Source organism: Salmo trutta, chromosome 15, assembly GCF_901001165.1.
Source record: "Salmo trutta chromosome 15, fSalTru1.1, whole genome shotgun sequence".
In the NCBI taxonomy this organism is placed as follows: Eukaryota; Metazoa; Chordata; class Actinopteri; order Salmoniformes; family Salmonidae; genus Salmo; species Salmo trutta.
The window spans coordinates 3,165,923-3,187,289 of NC_042971.1; the positions used below are offsets into that span (position 1 = coordinate 3,165,923).

The window sequence follows — 21,367 nt, forward strand, 5'->3', positions numbered from 1 at the left end:
CAATGCGAGCTGTGGCAAGAAGGTTTGCTGTGTCTGTCAGCGTAGTGTCCAGAGAATGGAGGCGCTATCAGGAGACAAGCCAGTACATCAGGAGACGTGGAGGAGGCCGTAGGAGGGCAACAACCCAGCAGCAGGACCGCTACCTCCGTCTTTGTGCAAGGAGGAGCAGGAGAAGCACTTCCAGAGCCCTGCAAAATGACCTCCAGCAGGCCACAAATGTGCATGTGTCTGCTCAAACGGTCAGAAACAGACTCCATGAGGGTGGTATGAGGGCCCGACGTCCACAGGTGGGGGTTGTGCTTACAGCCCAACACCGTGCAGGACGTTTGGCATTTGCCAGAGAACACCATTATTGGCAAATTCGCCACTGGCGCCCTGTGCTCTTCACAGATGAAAGCAGGTTCACACTGAGCACGTGACAGACGTGACAGAGTCTGGAGACGCCGTGGAAAACGTTCTGCTGCCTGCAACATCCTCCAGCATGACCGCACTGGATGGGACATGTAACAATCTGAGTACTATAGCCTGACTGTCATTAGGTACCGAGATGAGATCCTCAGACCCCTTGTGAGACCATATGCTGGTGCGGTTGGCCCTGGGTTCCTCCTAATGCAAGACAATGCTAGACCTCATGTGGCTGGAGTGTGTCAGCAGTTCCTGCAAGAGGAAGGCATTGATGCTATGGACTGGCCCGCCCATTCCCCAGACCTGAATCGAATTGAGCTCATCTGGGACATCATGTCTCGCTCCATCCACCAACGCCACGTTGCACTACAGACTGTCCAGGAGTAGGCGGATGCTTTAGTCCAGGTCTGGGAGGAGATCCCTCAGGAGACCATCCGCCACCTCATCAGGAGCATGCCCAGGCGTTGTGGAGGCCACACACATACTGAGCCTCATTTTGACTTGTTTTAAGGACATTACATCAAAGTTGGATCAGCCTGTAGTGTGGTTTTCCACTTTAATTTAGAGTGTGACTCCAAATCCAGACCTCCATGGGTTGATAAATTGGATTTCCATTGATTATTTTTGTGTGATTTTGTTGTCAGCACATTCAACTATGTAAAGAAAAAAGTATTTATTAAGATTATTTCTTTCATTCAGATCTAGGATGTGTTGTTTAAGTGTTCCCTTTATTTTTTGAGCAGTATATAAAAACAGCATTTTACATAAGCGCATGATGTTCAGAAAATATTTTGCCTCCAATACCGCCGGTGAATCAGCGCTACAATTTACAAAATTACTATTCGTAAACATTGGTAAAATATAATATTGTCATTCAAAGAATTCTAGATTAACAACTCGTGAATGGAACCGCATTGCCAGATTTCAAAATAACTTTACTGGGAAATCACACTTTGCAACAATCTGAGTACTATGCTCAGAAAAATACGCTAGGCGATACAGACCAGCGCCATCTTGGAACCATCTACAATCATAAATAGTATTCGAAATATTCACTTACCTTTGATAATCTTCATCAGAAGGCACTTCCAGGGATCCCAGGTCCACAACAAATGTTGTTTTGTTCGATAAAGTTCATAATTTATGTCGAAATAGCTCCTTGTTGTTTCCACGTTCTGTAAGCTACTCCAAATGTACGAAGCGCGCGGAACATTTCGCCACAAAAAGTACAAAAAAATCTATTTACGTTCGTTCAAACATGTCAAACGTTGTATAGCATAAATCTTTAGGGCCTTTTCAATCAGAACTTCAATAATATTCAAAGCGGACGATTGCATTGTCTTATAAAACGTTTCGGAACAAAACATTCCCCACATGCACGCGCGCCATAGTAGTAATGGCCATCCGCTTGTGACCAAGTTTCCAGGCTTCTCGTTCGGTCTGTTTTTACCGGAGAAGACTCAAACCACTTTGTAAAGACTGTTGACATCTCGTGGAAGCCTTAGGAAGTGCTAAATGAGTAACCAGTCCCTGTCTGTTTCATAGGCAAAGGCTTGAAAGTGATTCCACACATCAGATTTCCACTTCCTGTTAGGATTTGTCTCAGGGTTTTGACTGCCATATGAGTTATGTTATACTTACAGACACCATTCAAACAGTTTTAGAAACTTCAGAGTGTTTTCTACCCAAATCTACTAATAATATGCATATTCTAAATGGCCCGAGTAGTAGGCCATTTAATTTGGGTACGTTTTTCATCCGGCCGTGAAAATACTGCCCCCTACCCTAGAGAAGTTAAGTCTGCACAGACAACTAATTACCTTTTATACACTATATGCTGACTGCCACATATACAAAGGATGTGCTTGTTTATAAAAGCGTTGAACCGGCACTGGTCGTTGAGCTTCTCAACTATGCACTGTTGAGTGGATAGTTGATTCTCCGTTTTAGCTAATCTTATAATAAAGTGTTGTTTGAAATAATCTGCAGTCTTTCTTCCTTTGATTAGATATTCCACAACACGTTGCATCAACCAATGGTTCCATGCCACGTCTTGGACTGTGCAGTCAGGCACCAGATTGTTATAACATATGATGTGGTAAGCTGATACGTAAAACATCTATCCAGGTGTTGAAAGATCTGGCAGGAGTCCGCAACGTCTGAGCAGAGGAACTCGCCCAACCTGTTATTGATGCTGTGTTCATATCAAGTAGAAGCTCAGAAAATACTACTTGTAAACTGGGAGCAATGAGTTGTGTGCCTTCATGTATTTTGAACTAGTTGAGAACACATTGGATATTGGCAAACAAGCTGCATCAACCATAAACTGAAAGTACAGCTGTCATGCTGCTTAATACATTATAGTGTTCAACAACCATATTGATAGACTGTTTTTATAAATATTGTTTTGTTGTTTCATTTAGCTAATGACAATGCTGTTATGGAGGTAATGTCTTCAGTATGAGAAGTTAGAGTTCAGCATGTGGGAGAAGTCAGAGCTCAGAGATGATAGACAAGTCTCCCACTAATAACCAGGTGGAGGGGCGTTCCAGTGGATTGATAGATGAGTCTCCCACTAATAACCAGGTGGAGGGGCGTTCCAGTGGATTGATAGATGAGTCTCCCAATTATAACCAGTTAGAGGGGCGTTCCAGTGGATTGATAGATGAGTTTCCCACTAATAACCAGGTGGAGGGGCGTTCCAGTGGATTGATAGATGAGTCTCCCACTAATAACCAGGTGGAGGGGCGTTCCAGTGGATTGATAGATGAGTCTCCCACTAATAACCAGGTGGAGGGGCGTTCCAGTGGATTGATAGATGAGTTTCCCACTAATAACCAGGTGGAGGGGCGTTCCAGTGGATTGATAGATGAGTCTCCCACTAAAAACCAGTTAGAGGGGCGTTCCAGTGGATTGATAGATGAGTCTCCCACTAATAACTAGGTGGAGGGGCGTTCCAGTGGATTGATAGATGAGTCTCCCACTAATAACCAAGTGGAGGGGCGTTCCAGTGGATTGATAGATGAGTCTCCCACTAATAACCAGATAGAGGGGCGTTCCAGTGGATTGATAGATGAGTCTCCCACTAATAACCAGTTATAGGGGCGTTCCAGTGGATTCATAGATGAGTCTCCCACTAATAACCAGGTGGAGGGGCGTTCCAGTGGATTCATAGATGAGTCTCCCACTAATAACCAGTTAGAGGGGCGTTCCAGGCATCCAGTGGATTTATGTCTAACTTTTTTCATCCCAACTGACATGAGAGAAGTTAGGAAGCCACCATGTTACTTTGACATGTCTTGAGTTTTCAGATGAGTCCAGATAAAGGAGGAGGCCACTTCAGATTGTTGTGATGCACCCATAGTCCTGTTCTCTCAGCATCATACAGTAGTAACAACAGAATGATTAGTGTCCTGTTCTCTCAGCATCATACAGTAGTAACAACATAGAATGATTAGTGTCCTGTTCTCTCAGTATCATACAGTAGTAACAACATAGAATGATTAGTGTCCTGTTCTCTCAGTATCATACAGTAGTAAGAACATAGAATGATTAGTGTCCTGTTCTCTCAGTATCATACAGTAGTAACAACATAATGATTAGTGTCCTGTTCTCTCAGTATCATACAGTAGTAACAACAGAATGATTAGTGTCCTGGTCTCTCAGTATCATACAGTAGTAACAACAGAATGATTAGTGTCCTGTTCTCTCAGTATCAAAAAGAAGTAACATAGAATCATTAGTGTCCTGTTCTCTCAGTATCATACAGTAGTAACAACATAGAATGATTAGTGTCCTGTTCTCTCAGTATCATACAGTAGTAACAACATAGAATGATTAGTGTCCTGTTCTCTCAGTATCATACAGTAGTAACAACACAGAATGATTAGTGTCTGATCATAAGGTGTAACGTAAACGCAGAGAGTCAGGAAGCAAGTGCAGTTAGTGAGTTTAATGTTGAGGAACATGGACCGATACAAAACAAGAGAAGTGTTTAAAATAGAAACATAACCAGTACTGACTGATGGGAGATAACAACAGAGTGTCTAACATAGAAACATAACCAGTACTTACTGATGGGAGATAACAACAGTGTCTAACATAGAAACATAACCAGTACTGCCTGATGGGAGATAACAACAGTGTCTAACATAGAAACATAACCAGTACTGCCTGATGGGAGATAACAACAGTGTCTAACATAGAAACATAACCAGTACTGACTGATGGGAGATAACAACAGAGTGTCTAACATAGAAACATAACCAGTACTGCCTGATGGGAGATAACAACAGTGTCTAACATAGAAACATAACCAGTACTGACTGATGGGAGATAACAACAGAGTGTCTAACATAGAAACATAACCAGTACTGACTGATGGGAGATAACAACAGTGTCTAACATAGAAACATAACCAGTACTGCCTGATGGGAGATAACAACAGTGTCTAACATAGAAACATAACCAGTACTGCCTGATGGGAGATAACAACAGAGTGTCTAACATAGAAACATAACCAGTACTGACTGATGGGAGATAACAACAGAGTGTCTAACATTGAAACATAACTAGTACTGACTGATGGGAGATAACAACATTGTCTAACATAGAAACATAACCAGTACTGCCTGATGGGAGATAACAACAGTGTCTAACATAGAAACATAACCAGTACAGCCTTCTTCCATCTATTACTGTACTGCCATATTGTGATCAATATTAAAACATTTCCACCTCTCTTCTTCCATCTATTACTGTACTGTCATATTGTGATCAATATTAAAACATTTCCACCTCTCTTCTTCCTTCTATTACTGTACTGTCATATTGTGATCAATATTAAAACATTTCCACCTCTCTTCTTCCATCTATTACTGTACTGCCATATTGTGATCAATATTAAAACATTTCCACCTCTCTTCTTCCATCTATTACTGTACTGCCATATTGTGATCAGTATTAAAACATTTCCACCTCTCTTCTTCCATCTATTACTATACTGTCATATTGTGATCAATATTAAAACATTTCCACCTCTCTTCTTCCATCTATTACTGTACTGCCATATTGTGATCAATATTAAAACATTTCCACCTCTCTTCTTCCATCTATTACTGTACTGTCATATTGTGATCAATATTAAAACATTTCCACCTCTCTTCTTCCATCTATTACTGTACTGTCATATTGTGATCAATATTAAAACATTTCCACCTCTCTTCTTCCATCTATTACTGTACTGCCATATTGTGATCAATATTAAAACATTTCCACCTCTCTTCTTCCATCTATTACTGTACTGCCATATTGTGATCAATATTAAAACATTTCCACCTCTCTTCTTCCATCTATTACTGTACTGCCATATTGTGATCAATATTAAAACATTTCCACCTCTCTTCTTCCATCTATTCCTGTGCTGCCATTGTAAGGGGTGCGTAACTCGTGCCAGGGAAGTCAGACGCAGGAGAGCAGAACTTGGTAATAGCCGGAGAGGTTTAATATATAAAAATACCGGCATACAAAAACAACAAACACATACGTACAAAACCCGTCGCGCACCAGTAAAACAAGTGCACAGGCACATACAATTGTCACGATTCCGTACGGCAGGAGGAAAAGGCAGAGTCAAAAGCAGGAGACGTAGTCCAGTAGTGCCGTAGAACGGTATATTTATTGCACCGAAAAAAACACTCGGCGTAATAAGAGGGCATCGGGTGTGCCCAGAGACCACACGGGAACACAGTAAACCCCGAGAAAACAAAGATACGCACGGGGCGCAGCCCGGCAAATATAACATTCCTCTAGCGAGAATCCGCTGTGGAAAAATGTGCAAAAACACAGAACGTTCACAGACCTGCCCGCTGACGAATAAACAATCCCGCACAAAACACAAACCAAAAGGAACAAACTAAATACCCCCCTACTAATTACAGAAAAGGAAACAGGTGCGGACTTAAACAGACAAAACACAACGAACACAGAACATAGATCGGTGGCAGCTAGTAGACCGGCGACGACGACCGCCGAGCGCCGCCCGGCCGAGGAGGGGCACAATTTTCATTGGATACTGTGACAACAATAAACAATTCCCAAAAGGACATGGGGGAGTATTAAAACATTTCCACCTCTCTTCTTCCATCTATTACTGTACTGTCATATTGTGATCAGTATTAAAACATTTCCACCTCTCTTCTTCCTTCTATTACTGTACTGTCATATTGTGATCAATATTAAAACATTTACACCTCTCTTCTTCCATCTATTACTGTACTGTCATATTGTGATCAATATTAAAACATTTACACCTCTCTTCTTCCATCTGGTTGATGAACCTTTATTAGTCACATCAGTCACATCATTTCATTCAGTTGAATTGAGTTCATACAGAAACCAGATTGTTGTGTTAAGAATGTGACAAATAAATATTCTACAATATTTACAAACACCAAGAAGCCCAATAACAACCAGATCAGTGATGTGTAAATGAAACCAGTTTTTACAACACAGTGTGGTGATTCATTCTATTAATGACTATTAACTTAGGTGGTGTATAATCATGAATATTTAGATATAATAATAACATTTTATCTCATGACTAAAGAGATATTCCACATTGTTGCTCCAGTGTGTCTTACTGAACATGACCCTGATTAGAGTGAAACATCACATTGTGTTTGACAGAGACACTGAGGTGTCATACCAAAGCCTAAACCCTGGATAGAGGGGCTCAGTGAATGTGGAGGTGAATGTGATCAGGTGGGTCAGTGTGTCAGAGGAGGCTCTATAGAAGGACAGAGTGCCGGCTGACCAGTCCAGATACACTCCTACTCTGTGGGAGCTGGAGGAGGGGACGTCTATGGTAGTGGGATTATTATTGTGCCAAACCGTGTAACTGTTGTCAGAGCAGTCCAGACTCCAGGACTTGTCATTGTATCCAAGACAACAGTCATTAACCCCTCCTCTCCTGCTGATTCCTTTATATGTCACTCCTATGTAAGCCCCTCTCCCACTCCACTCTGCCTCCCAGTAACAGCGCCCAGTCAGACCCTCTCTACACAGCACCTGTTCACAGTCCTCAAATCTCTCTGGGTGATCAGGATACGGCTGCTCCTCTCTCCTACATGTCACCTTTCTGTTCTCCTCAGACAGAGAGAGGAGTCTGTTTACTGTGTTTGGGTCCAGTGTGAGATCACAGACATCTGATGGATGAAACCAGGTATATCACAAATCATCTTCATACTACATCAGAATGTTAATGTTTCTAGGTATTAAAAGACAAAGGAAAGGTTATCTAAGATGGTTATCTAAGATGAAGCCATATATTATACAGTATAGTATATGGAGCCATACATTATATAGTAAATGGAGCCAGTCTAATTAGTGTAACCACACATACATAGATCACTTAACAAGCTCTGAAAAATGATCTTTCTTTGAATCAACTTGAAATTAGACTGAGTAATAACAGGATAATTCTGAACATTAGTCAACACTCACATTTTCTAAGCCATGGTTTGATTGTTAACACTCCATCAGGTTTCACACTGGAAGGGGAGCAGGAGAACAGACAGTAAATGTTCTCTCTCTCTCTCTCTCTCTCTCTCTCTCTCTCTCTCTCTCTCTCTCTCTCTCTCTCTCTCTCTCTCTCTCTCTCTCTCTCTCTCTCTCAGCATATCACATTTTCCATGTGGTGGTAAGTAAAATGTCTGGTTTACAGTACATTTAAATTAACATACAGTACCTAACCTGATAACTATCAATTATGATACCTAACCTGTTAACTATCAATTATGATTCCTAACCTGTTAACTATCAATTATGATACCTAACCTGTTAACTATCAATTATGATACCTAACCTGATAACTATCAATTATGATTCATAACCTGTTAACTATCAATTATGATACCTAACCTGATAACTATCAATTATGATACCTAACCTGTTAACTATCAATTATGATACCTAACCTGATAACTATCAATTATGATTCCTAACCTGTTAACTATCAATTATGATACCTAACCTGATAACTATCAATTATGATACCTAACCTGTTATGATACCTAACCTGATAACTATCAATTATGATACCTAACCTGATAACTATCAATTATGATACCTAACCTGATAACTATCAATTATGATACCTAACCTGATAACTATCAATTATGATACCTAACCTGTTAACTATCAATTATGATACCTAACCTGATAACTATCAATTATGATACCTAACCTGTTAACTATCAATTATGATACCTAACCTGATAACTATCAATTATGATACCTAACCTGATAACTATCAATTATGATACCTAACCTGTTAACTATCAATTCTGATACCTAACCTGTTAACTATCAATTATGATACCTAACCTGTTAACTATCAATTATGATACCTAACCTGATAACTATCAATTATGATACCTAACCTGATAACTATCAATTATGATACCTAACCTGTTAACTATCAATTCTGATACCTAACCTGTTAACTATCAATTATCATAACAAACCCAAACGCAGAAAAATGTCTTACAGTATGTCACTCATCAACAGATCGACACATGTACATACTTGAGTTTCTCCAGTCTGCAGTGTGGATCCTCCAGTCCAGCAGAGAGCAGTCTGACTCCTGAGTCTCCTGGGTGATTGTAGCTCAGGTCCAGCTCTCTCAGGTGTGAGGGGTTTGACCTCAGAGCTGAGACCAGAGAAGCACAGCCTTCCTCTGTAACTAAACAGCCTGACAGCCTGCAAAGAGTACAATTATTTTGAAAAGAAAGAGTGGCAGCTGTATACTGTATATTTTGCAACTTTCAGAAATAGTTTCCTGTCCCCTGCCAAATCCATCCGTACATGGATTGATCTTCACAATATCTTATGTAGAGCTTGAGAAAATTTTACACATTTTCAAAAAGTAAATGGCTTCATATACTATACTGTACAATGTATGGCTCCATATACTACACTGTATAATGTATGGCTCCATACACTGTATAACGTATGGCTCCATATACTATACCGCTTAATGTATGGCTCCATATACTATACTGTATAATGTATGTCTCCATATACTATATAATGTATGGCTCCATATACTATACTGTATAATGTCTGACTCCATACACTATATAATGTATGGCTACATATACTATACTGTATAATGTATGGCTCCATATACTATATAATGTATGGCTCCATATAATATACTGTATAATGTATGGCTCCATATAGTATAAAATGTATGGCTCCATATACTATACTGTATAATGTCTGGCTCCATACACTATATAATGTATGGCTACATATACTATACTGTATAATGTATGGCTCCATATACTATATAATGTATGGCTCCATATAATATACTGTATAATGTATGGCTCCATATAGTAAAAAATGTATTGCTCCATATACTATATTGTATAATGTATGGCTCCATATATTATACTGTATTATGTGTGGCTCCATATACTATACTACATAATGTATGGCTCCATATACTCTACTGCATAATGTATGGCTCCATATACTATACTGCATAATGTATGGCTCCATATACTATATAATGTATGGCTTCATATACTATATAATGTATGGCTTCATATATTATACTGCATAATGCATGGCTCCATATACTATACTGCATAATGTATGGCTTCATATACTATATAATGTATGGCTTCATATACTCTACTGTATAATGTATGGCTCCATATACTATATAATGTATGGCTTCATATAATCTACTGTATAATGTATGGCTTCATATACTATATAATGTATGGCTTCATATACTATACTGTATAATGTATGGCTCCATATACTATACTGTATAATGTATGTCTCCATATACTATATAATGTATGGCTCCATATACTATACTGTATAATGTCTGGCTCCATACACTATATAATGTATGGCTACATATACTATACTGTATAATGTATGGCTCCATATACTATATAATGTATGGCTCCATATAATATACTGTATAATGTATGGCTCCATATAGTAAAAAATGTATGGCTCCATATACTATATTGTATAATGTATGGCTCCATATATTATACTGTATTATGTATGGCTCCATATACTATACTACATAATGTATGGCTCCATATACTCTACTGCATAATGTATGGCTCCATATACTATACTGCATAATGTATGGCTCCATATACTATATAATGTATGGCTTCATATACTATATAATGTATGGCTTCATATATTATACTGCATAATGCATGGCTCCATATACTATACTGCATAATGTATGGCTTCATATACTATATAATGTATGGCTTCATATACTCTACTGTATAATGTATGGCTCCATATACTATATAATGTATGGCTTCATATAATCTACTGTATAATGTATGGCTCCATATACTATACTGCATAATGTATGGTTCCATATACTATACTGCATAATGTATGGCTCCATATACTATACTGCATAATGTATGGCTCCATATACTTTACTGCATAATGTTTTGCTACATATACTATACTGCATAATGTATGGCTCCATATACTATACTGCATACTGTATGGCTCCATATACTATACTGCATAATGTATGGCTCTATATACTATACTGCATAATGTATGGCTCCATATGCTATATAATGTATGGCTTCATATACTACATAATGTATGGCTTCATATACTATATAATGTATGGCTTCATATACTGTATTGCATAATGTATGGCTCCATATACTATATAATGTATGGCTTCATATACTGCATAATGTATGGCTCCATATACTATACTGCATAATGTATGGCTCCATATACTGTCAGTCAAAGGTCAGATGGTGAGGTATCAAATTGTCATTGTATTGTGTATTTAGGCCCTTTGTTAACATGTGGATCTGGTGAAAAGTTATCACTTGTTGACCAACTACAGGAATACTGACCTCAGAGTCTCCAGTTTACAATGGGGATTCCCCAGTCCAGCAGAGAGCAGCTTCACTCCTGAATCCTTCAGGTCATTGTTACTCAGGTCCAGCTCTCTCAGGTGTGAGGGGTTTGACCTCAGAGCTGAGACCAGAGAAGCACAGCCTTCCTCTGTGACTCCACAGAGTGACAACCTGTAAAGAGTTTAACATGATATTAATCACACTGCAACTATTTGGCAGTGAATAGAGAGATTGGTAGCTGTATATATTTATATTCAGTGGGGTCGTGAATTATTAATAAAGATGAGTAAAAAATACTATAAAATAAAAAACATACAAATACAGAACTACATAAACTACATGACCAAAAGTATGTGGACACCTGCTCGTCAAGCATCTCATTCCAAAGCATGGGAAATAATATGGAGTGCCCCCCCCCTTGCTGCTATAACAGCCTCCACTCTTCTGGGAAGGCTTTCCACTAGATGTTGGAACATTGCTGCAGGGACTTGCTTCCATTCAGTCACAAGAGCATTAGGGAGGTCGGGCACTGATGATGGGTGATTAGGCCTGGCTCGCAGTCGGCGTTCCAATTCATCCCAAAGGTGGTCGATGGGGTTGATGTCAGAGTTCTGTGCAGGCCAGTCAAGTTCTTCCACACCGATCTCGACAAACTATTTCTTTGTGCACGGGGACATTGTCATGCTGAAACAGGAAAGGGGCTTCCCCAAACTGTTGCCACAAAGTTGGAAGCACAGAATCGTCTAGAATGTCATTGTATACTTCAGCATTAAGATTTCCCTTCACTGGAACTAAGGGTCTAGCCTCAAACATGAAAAAGAGTCCCAGACCATTGTTCCTCTTCCATCAAACTTTACAGATGTCATTGTCCATTCGGGGCGGGTAGCATTCTCCTGGCAACCACCAAAACCAGTCCAATGCTGGCGAGCTTTACACCACTCCAGCCAACACGTGGCATTGTGCATGATGATCTTAGGCTTGTGTGCGGCTGCTTGGCCATGGAAACCCATTTCATAAAGCTCCTGACAAACAGTTATTGTGCTGACGTTCCTTCCAGAGGCAGTTTGGAACCTGGTAGTGAGTGTTGCAACCGAGGACAGACGATTTTTACACGCTATGCGCTTCAGCATTCGGCAGTTACGTTCTGTGAGCTTGTGTGGCCTACCACATTGTTGCATCTAGACATTTCCACTTCACAATAACAGCACTTACAGTTGACCGGGGCAGCTTTCGCAGGGTAGAAATTTGACGAACTGACTTGTTGGAAAGGTGGCATCCTATGACGGTGCCACGTTGAAAGTCACTGAGTTCTTCAGTAAGGCCATTCTACTGCCAATGTTTCTTTATGGAGATTGCATGGCAGTGTGTTCGATTTTATACACCTGTCAGCAACGGGTGTGGCTGTAAAAGCCAAATTCACTAATTTGAAGTTGTGTCCATATACTTTTGTATAGATAGTGTATATTGTATGCTACATATTTGTTTTACAAATGACATTATTTTATACTAATACAGTTGCTCTGAGAAATAGATTTAATTTAACAAGTAACAAAAAAAGATAGAGGTGAACGTTTTTGGATCCCCTGTTTTCATCCCACCAAAACAACTCTTACACTAAAAGGGCGTTATCATAATTTTAACAATTTCATCATTTCATTCCAACCTCATAGTGTGGAAATATATAGGAAATACAGGTAAATCATGTTTTTGACTGCATTGGGCCTTTAAAATGCATTCTCTCTACAAGCAATCTCTCATTCATATAAAATATTGTAATTGTCATGTAATCTAGTTTGTCTATACGTAAGAACAATCACAATGAACGGTTTAACTTAATAAAGGCATGTTTACTGCTAACTTGACATGGTTTCATATTACAAGAAACATATCAGAGAGGTGCCCACTGGCCCTCATTAGCATATGGCCAATCAGATGATGTTATGCAAATAACAAATAACACCAGAGTAATGATAATGAATACATTTTCTTCCAAACGTCTCTGCCAATAACAGCTAGTTTTCAGTTTTTCCCTCCCCACTCAGACCACTCCCAGACAGTCCTAGCTAAATTATTCCTTGAGAAATTGCTCTTTGCGAAGAAGCTATTTTTGGTTTATTTTTACAATTTAAATTGAAAACAATCACAGTAAGGTACTTCTTACCCAGAGATTTGTATTTATTTATTTTTATTTAACCTGTGTTTAACTAGGTAAGTTAGTTAAGAACAAATTCTTATTTACAATGACGGCATAGGAACAGTGGGTTTACTGCCTTGTTCAGGGGCAGAATGACAGATTTTTACCTTGTCATCTCAGGGATTCGATCTATTGAGATAAAAATGGCTGCATTGGACCTTTAAAACTGTAGAGTTTAAGCACAGTCTACATATACTGAGGTATCAGATTTACATTGTATTGAGTATAATACTGAGTTTGTTAACACTCAGATCTGGTGAACAGTTATCTCTTAATGACCAAACACAGGAACACTGATGTCATGACGTTGGCCTGTGGGTAAGGTTTATGAGCCCCCCATAAATACCTTTCTCCCTTCCCTCTCTCTCTGACTCTACTGAAGGACTCTTGAATAGCCTTTGTTAAACATAGAGAGTCTGGGAACATCAAACAAGTGGGGGGAAAGGAACCATATTTCGGTAATAGAACCAGTTGAAAATATGCATTGGTACTTAACTTGTTATGGATAGGGGGCAGTATTTTCACGCCCAGATAAAAAACGTACCCGATTTAATCTGATTATTACTCCTGCCCAGAAACTAGAATATGCATATAATTATTAGCTTTGGATAGAAAACACTCCAAAGTTTCTAAAACTGTTTGAATGGTGTCTGTGAGTATAACAGAACTCATTTGGCAGGCCAAAACCTGAGAAGATTCCAAACAGGAAGCGCTCTCTCTGACCATTTCATGGCCTTATTGATCATCTCTAACAAAAACAGGGGATCTCTGGCATGACGTGACACTTCCTACGGCTCCCATAGGCTCTCAGAACCCGGGAAAAAGCTGAATGACGTAATTCCAAGCCCTGGCTGAAACACATTAGCGCTTTTGCCAAGTGGTCTATCAGCGGACAATGGGACTCAGGCTCGTGCACGAGACGACCCCATGTTTTTATTCTTTCGTCTTTGAACGGATAAAACGACTTCCGGTCGGAATATTATCGCTTTTTTACGAGAAAAATAGCATAAAAATTGATTTTAAACAACGGTTGACATGCTTCGAAGTACGGTAATGGAATATTTAGACACTCCTAGGACATTATGTTATACAATACATGCATGTTTTGTTCAATCAAGTTCATATTTATATCAAAAACCAGCTTTTTACATTAGCATGTGACTAGCATGTGACTAGCATTCCCACCGAACACTTCCGGTGAATTTACTAAATTACGATAAACGTTCACAAAAAACAAAACAATTATTTTAAGAATTATAGATACAGAACTCCTCTATGCACTCGCTATGTCCGATTTTAAAATAGCTTTTCGGTGAAAGCACATTTTGCAATATTCTCAGTAGATAGCCCGGCATCACAGGGCTAGCTATTTAGACACCCAGCAAGTTTAGCCCTCACCAAAGTCAGATTTACTATAAGAAAAATGTTACTACCTTTGCTGTCTTCGTCAGAATGCACTCCCAGGACTTCTACTTCAATAACAAATGTTGGTTTGGTCCCAAATAATCCATAGTTATATCCAAATAGCGGCGTTTTGTTCGTGCGTTCAAGACACTATCCGAATGGTATAGAAGGGTGACAAGCACGACGCATTCGTGACAAAAAAATTCTAAATATTCCATTACCGTACTTCGAAGCATGTCAACCGCTGTTTAAAATCAATTTTTATGCAATTTTTCTTGTAAAAAAGCGATAATATTCCGACCGGGAGTGGTGGTTTTCGTTCAAAGAGAGAGAAAATAAAAACATCTCGTGCCCTCGTGCACGAGCCCCAGTCTGATGGTCCTCTGACAGGCCACTATCCAAAAGCGCTAATGTGTTTCAGGCAGGGGCTGCCTCGATATCATTCAGCTTTTTCCCGGGTTCTGATAGCCTATGGGAGCCGTAGGAAGTGTCACGTTACAGCAAAGATCCTCAGTCTTCAATAAAAAGAGCCAAGATGAACAAGAACTTGTCAGACAGGCTCTTCCTGTAAGGAATCTTCTCAGGTTTTTGCCTGCCATATGAGTTCTGTTATACTCACAGACACCATTCAAACAGTTTTAGAAACTTTAGGGTGTTTTCTATCCAAAGCCAATAATTATATGCATATTCTAGTTACTGGGCAGGAGTAGTAACCAGATTAAATCGGGTACGTTTTTTATCCGGCCGTGTAAATACTGCCCCCTATCCCCAACAGGTTAATTGCAGAGAAAGGATTTTATAGAGTAGCATGTCATATCACTTAATCCGGCATAGCCAAAGACACGACACTGACCTGAGAGTCTCCAGTTTACAGTGGGGATTCCCCAGTCCAGCAGAGAGCAGCTTCACTCCTGAATCCTTCAGGTCATTGTTACTCAGATCCAGCTCTCTCAGATATGAGGAGTTTGAGCTGAGAACTGAGGCCAAAACTTCACAGGATGTGTCTGTGAGTTTACAACCAGTGAGTCTGCCAACACAGAGTTAATACCATGAGAGACAGGTTGTGTTATAATCCATGATGTAGTGGTAAAAAAGTGGTGGGTGTTGGGTAAACGCTGATTGCTGTTAACAGAGAATAAAGTAAAGCTCCCCATATACTTCAATACATTTTCCCACAAAAGATGCGTAAATGCTCATGCAAAATGAAAAAGATGTGTAAACTGCATTTACTTGCGTTTACCCTCCACTGATTATAATGCTATGCTTAGCTTACACTATTACCCAGACACAACTAATGTGTACACTGTGCATACATGGCTCATTGTTTTCTCTAATTGTTTTTTATATAAACATTTCTTCAAGAGTTTTCAGCTGATAGAAAATCAAGTCAGCCAATAACCTTGTTTTTATCCAACCATTTGTATTCAAGTAAAGTACATTTCTGATAAAACAGTAATGAAATGCTAGATGGAAATAGCATCCCACTGGGCAAAAACTGATTGATCAATGGGATGACATTGAATCAACGTTGAAAACTGAATGGATTCGCAAAAAGTCATCAAAGTAAGGGCATTTTGTATTTTTTTAACCCAACGTTTAACCTAAATCCAATAACATGGTGACATTTGTTATTCATTTCATGTTGAATTTACGGTTAGTTGAGAACTCAGCTAAATGTAAATCAAAACTAGATATTGAACTGGCGCCAATGCCCAGTGGGATATTTGTCGTAAATTTTCCTAAATGTCAACAAAATAATTTACTCTAGACAGGAGTGGATAATGTTTGCCAGTAAAATAGCACATGGGACCAGTAGTGGACACGCTTTGTTGCGCAAATGTTGCTAGAATCAGGGGTGCAACTTTCACTGGGGATGGGGGGACATTTCCCCCTACATTCTGAAATTGCATTTTTGTACCCCCCCAGTTTTATCATTGGAATGGGGTTAAAAACGAGGCAACAGTGTGCTTTAGGACCATGCGGACGCCTCTGAGTTGTCGGGTAGGCTGTTTGGAGTGTTTATCCAACTGGATTATACCCCTCCCCCCAACACTTCCAAAACCAAAATTGCGCCCCTGGCTAGAATAACCATCATGTCGAAATAAACTGCAGCCACATTAACTCACACTAGGACTTGGAAAATCATGCAGTTTATTAGGCTACAGATTAAATAAATTATGATTAACTTCACAGGTTTGTGAAAGTGCACAGTGATGAACTTGATCTAAAAAAATTATCTCATCATGAACCCTCTGCACTGTATCTGCCAGTCGTTGGCTAGAGTGCATGTGACCAGACAAGTGGGAAAATGTTCTGATATCGCTAGACTTTGTGGCAAAACCATCGACAGAAACTCATAGAAACTCAAATAACTTCTGTTTTTTATTTGGTAAATGAAAAATTATAGGTGCATTTTTCTAGGGAAAGCAAATTGGTCGACTAGATTGTGAAGAAAATATTATTCCCAATAGTACCAAACTCTAAACTAAAGAGCTATCCCAGCAACCCCTGCTGTTTAAACCCAAAGCCACAGCACCCGCTATCCGCTAGTCATTAAATTAAGGTGACAAACTCTTATTAGAAACACATGGATTTTCTCACCAAATTAAAAACCGTAAGCTTCACTGTCTAAACACATATGGTGTGGACTATGTGTGCCTGGTAAACACATGTGGATCTGGTGAACAGTTATCACTTGTTGACCAACTACAGGAATACTGACCTCAGAGTCTCCAGTCTGCAGTGGGGATTCCCCAGTCCAGCAGAGATCAGCTTCACTCCTGAATCCTTCAGGTCATTGTTACTCAGGTCCAGCTCTCTCAGATATGAGGAGTTTGAGCTGAGAACTGAGGCCAAAACTTCACAGGATGTGTCTGTGAGTTTACAGCCATTGAGTCTGTCAACATAGAATAAATACCATGAGAGACAGGTTGTAATAAAATGTTATGCTTAGCTTCCCCTGCTTACACTGTTACACCTGCCCGACTAATATGTCCCCAGTTCATTGCTTTCTGATCAGTTTGTATTATATTATGTTCAAGAGTTTCAGCTATTAAAAATACTGCTGCTCCCACATACAGTAAGTTTGAGTACTTACAGAGCCTTTCTGCGGCACCTCACAGCTGGGAGCAGTCTCCTACGACCCTCCTGTGTTGTCTTGTATTCTTTTAGGTCAAACACATCCAGAACCTCCTCTGATATCTGCAGCATGTAGGCCAGCGCTGAACACTGAGCAAGTGTGAGGTTTATCGATCTTTTCTCTGACCTCAAGTACTCTTGGATTTCCTCCTGTACTGAATGTTCTTTCATCTCTATCAGACAGTGGAAGAGATTAATCCACCTCTCAGGGGAGATGTTCTTCCTCTGCATCACCTTAAGGGATCGGATTGTTTTCTGGACACTCTCTGGACTGCTTTCTGTCTGTGTCACCAGACCTCGTAGGAGTTTCTGATTGGACTCCACTGACATGCCATGAAGGAAGCGGACAAAAAGGTCCAGGTGTCCATTCTTACTCTCCAAGGCTTTATCCACGGTACTCTTCAGCAGCTCATGCAAGGTTAGCTCTTCAGACTTTCTCTTGAAGAAGGGCTTCAGTGCATCCATGTTCTTGCTTGTGTAACAATGGTACATGTAGACAGCTGAGAGAAACTCCTGAATGCTTAGATGTACAAAGCAGTACACCACTCTCTGAAATAACACAGACTCTTCTTTAAAGATGTGTGTGCACACTCCTGAGTACAGTGATGCTTCTTTGACATCAATGCCGCACACGTTCAGGTCTTCTTCATAGAACATGAGATTACCCTTCTCCAGATTTTCAAACGCCAGCTTCCCCAGCTTCAAAAGAACTTCCTTATGTGACTCCATGAGCTCCTCTTGATCCATCTCATCTCTTCCATGATATTTCTGGTTCTTCAGGCTGGTCTGAATGAGCACGAAGAGTGTGAACATCTCAGTCAGAGTCTTGGGCATCTCTTCTCTCTTATGTTTCAACATGTGTTCAAGGACTATTGCAGAAATCCAACAGAAGACTGGAATGTGGCACATGATGTGGAGGCTCCTTGATGTCTTTATGTGTGAGATGATTCTGCTGGCCAGGTCCTCATCACTGAATCTCTTCCTGAAGTACTCCTCCTTCTGTGGGTCATTGAACCCTCGTACCTCTGTCACCTGGTCAACACACTGAGGGGGGATCTGATTAGTTGCTGCTGGTCGGGACGTTATCCAGAGGAGAGCAGAGGGAAGCAGATTTCCCTTGATGAGGTTTGTCAGCAGAACATCTACAGATGATGTCTGGGTGACATCAGACACATTTTCATTGTGCTGGAAATCCAATGGAAGTCTGCTTTCATCCAAACCATCAAAGATGAACATAGCTTTACAGGCAGTGAGTTTCTTTGCATTGCCTATGTCTAGTTCTGTGTGGAAGTCATTTAAAAGTCTGAGAAGACTGTACTGGCGATCTTTGATCAAGTTCAGCTCCCGGAAAGGAAGCACAAATATGATATCCACATCTTGGTTTGCCTTCCCTTCAGCCCAGTCTAGGATGAACTTCTGCACAGAGACTGTTTTTCCGATGCCAGCGATGCCCTTCGTCAGCACAGTTCTGATGCTTCTCTCTTGGCCAGGTAAGGGTTTAAAGATGTCATTGCAGTGGATTACTGTGTCATGTGAGGTTGGTGTCCTGGGTGCTGTCTCTAGCTGCCACACCTCATGTTCATTGTTAACCCCTTCACTCTCGCCTTCTGTGATGTAGAGCTCTGTGTAAATCCTGTTGAGGGGAGTTTGGTTCCCTGCTGTTTCGATGCCTTCTATCACACATTCATACCTCCTTTTCAGACTGTCTTTATGGTCTACTATAGCTCTCTGCAGGCTGTCATCCACTACAAGGGAAGAGGAAATAGGGTGTTATCAGACACATTCGTTGACAGCATGAAATGTGGGCCTTCCACAACTACAGTAACTTATATTATTGTAGTTAACACTTAATCAAATTGAGGAATTGACTTAGCACAGGTCTGCAAGTGGTCTTACATTTTTCAAAGCCTCTTGCATCATTGGGTTCACTCAGGTGCTGTAGTACAGGACGTGTTCTGGATCTCTTTCTACACTGAGGACAGTCATAGTCTCCTGAAGGAGCAGGTTTCTCCCAGTATCTGGTGATGCACTGTCTGCTGAACCTGTGTCCACAGGTGATAGAGACTGGATCCCTCAGAACCTGCTGGCACACTGCACACCTGGACTGATCCTCTGGCAGAGTAGACCATCCACTACAGAGATAAAGGAGAGAGAGATACTGATCCTCTAACAGAGTAGACCATCCACTACAGAGATAAAGGAGAGAGAGAGAGATACTGATCCTCTAACAGAGTAGAACATCCACTACAGAGATAAAGGAGAGAGAGATACTGATCCTCTAACAGAGTAGACCATCCACTACAGAGATAAAGGAGAGAGAGATACTGATCCTCTAATAGAGTAGACCATCCACTACAGAGATAAAGGAGAGAGAGATAATGATCCTCTAACAGAGTAGACCATCCACTACAGAGATAAAGGAGAGAGAGATACTGATCCTCTAACAGAGTAGACCATCCACTACAGAGATAAAGGAGAGAGAGATACTGATCCTCTAACAGAGTAGACCATCCACTACAGAGATAAAGGAGAGAGAGATACTGATCCTCTGGCAGAGTAGACCATCCACTACAGAGATAAAGGAGAGAGAGATACTGATCCTCTAACAGAGTAGACCATCCACTACAGAGATAATGGAGAGAGAGATACTGATCCTCTAACAGAGTAGACCATCCACTACAGAGATAAAGGAGAGAGAGAGAGATACTGATCCTCTAACAGAGTAGACCATCCACTACAGAGATAAAGGAGAGAGAGAGATATACTCTGTTCATAGACAGACAGCTGGGAACAGTATACTCTGTTCATAGACAGACAGCTGGGAACAGTATACTCTGTTCATAGACAGAGTTTTGATCAAATCTATGGACAAATAAATACCTCTATCTTGTAATCACACTCTGCTATTTATTGCTGCCCAGCAGATGTAACTAACCCCCTCTCTCCCTCTCGCCGTCTCTCGCCGTCTCTCGCCGTCTCTCGCCGTCTCTCTCTCTCTCCTCTCTCTCTCTCTCTCTCTCTCTCTCTCTCTCTCTCTCTCTCTCTCTGTCTCTGTCTCTGTCCCCCCTCTCTCTCTCTCTCTCTCTCTCTCTCTCTCTCTCTCTCTCTCTCCCTCTCTCCCTCTCTCCCTCTCTCCCTCTCTCCCTCTCTCCCTCTCTCCCTCTCTCCCTCTCTCTCTCTCTCTCTCTCTCTCTCTCTCTCTCTCTCTCTCTCTCCCTCTCTCCCTCTCTCCCCTCTCTCCCTCTCTCCCTCTCTCCCTCTCTCTCTCTCTCTCTCTCTCTCTCTC

General features: G+C 40.5%; 1 protein-coding gene and 1 long non-coding RNA gene across 2 annotated transcripts; both read right to left on the bottom strand.

Annotated features, from left to right (window-relative positions):
• Window positions 1–6,676: 6,676 nt before the first annotated feature.
• Window positions 6,677–20,957, bottom strand: LOC115149645 (NLR family CARD domain-containing protein 3-like). The gene is made up of 8 exons (XM_029692591.1): window positions 20,876–20,957; window positions 19,978–20,293; window positions 18,041–19,826; window positions 17,666–17,839; window positions 15,797–15,970; window positions 8,992–9,165; window positions 7,909–7,955; window positions 6,677–7,610 (listed from the first exon to the last, which is right to left on the bottom strand). Exons 1-8 carry the CDS (start codon window positions 20,921–20,923, stop codon window positions 7,075–7,077), a joined length of 3,255 nt encoding a protein of 1,084 aa, XP_029548451.1. The 5' UTR covers window positions 20,924–20,957; the 3' UTR covers window positions 6,677–7,074.
• Window positions 8,070–8,573, bottom strand: LOC115149681 (uncharacterized). The gene is made up of 2 exons (XR_003866936.1): window positions 8,511–8,573; window positions 8,070–8,185 (listed from the first exon to the last, which is right to left on the bottom strand). It is a non-coding gene; the product is annotated as an uncharacterized LOC115149681 (long non-coding RNA).
• Window positions 20,958–21,367: the final 410 nt, after the last annotated feature.

Coding starts and splice junctions, on each gene's coding strand:
- LOC115149645 (XM_029692591.1), bottom strand. CDS start 20,923: ATGAACAGAGTATACTGTTCCCAGCTGTCTGTCTATGAACAGAGTATA. Junction 15,971..17,665: donor TGCAGACTGGAGACTCTGAG/GTCAGTATTCCT, acceptor CTGTGTTGGCAG/ACTCACTGGTTGTAAACTCA. Junction 9,166..15,796: donor TGTAAACTGGAGACTCTCAG/GTCAGTGTCGTG, acceptor TACTCTTTGCAG/GCTGTCAGGCTGTTTAGTTA.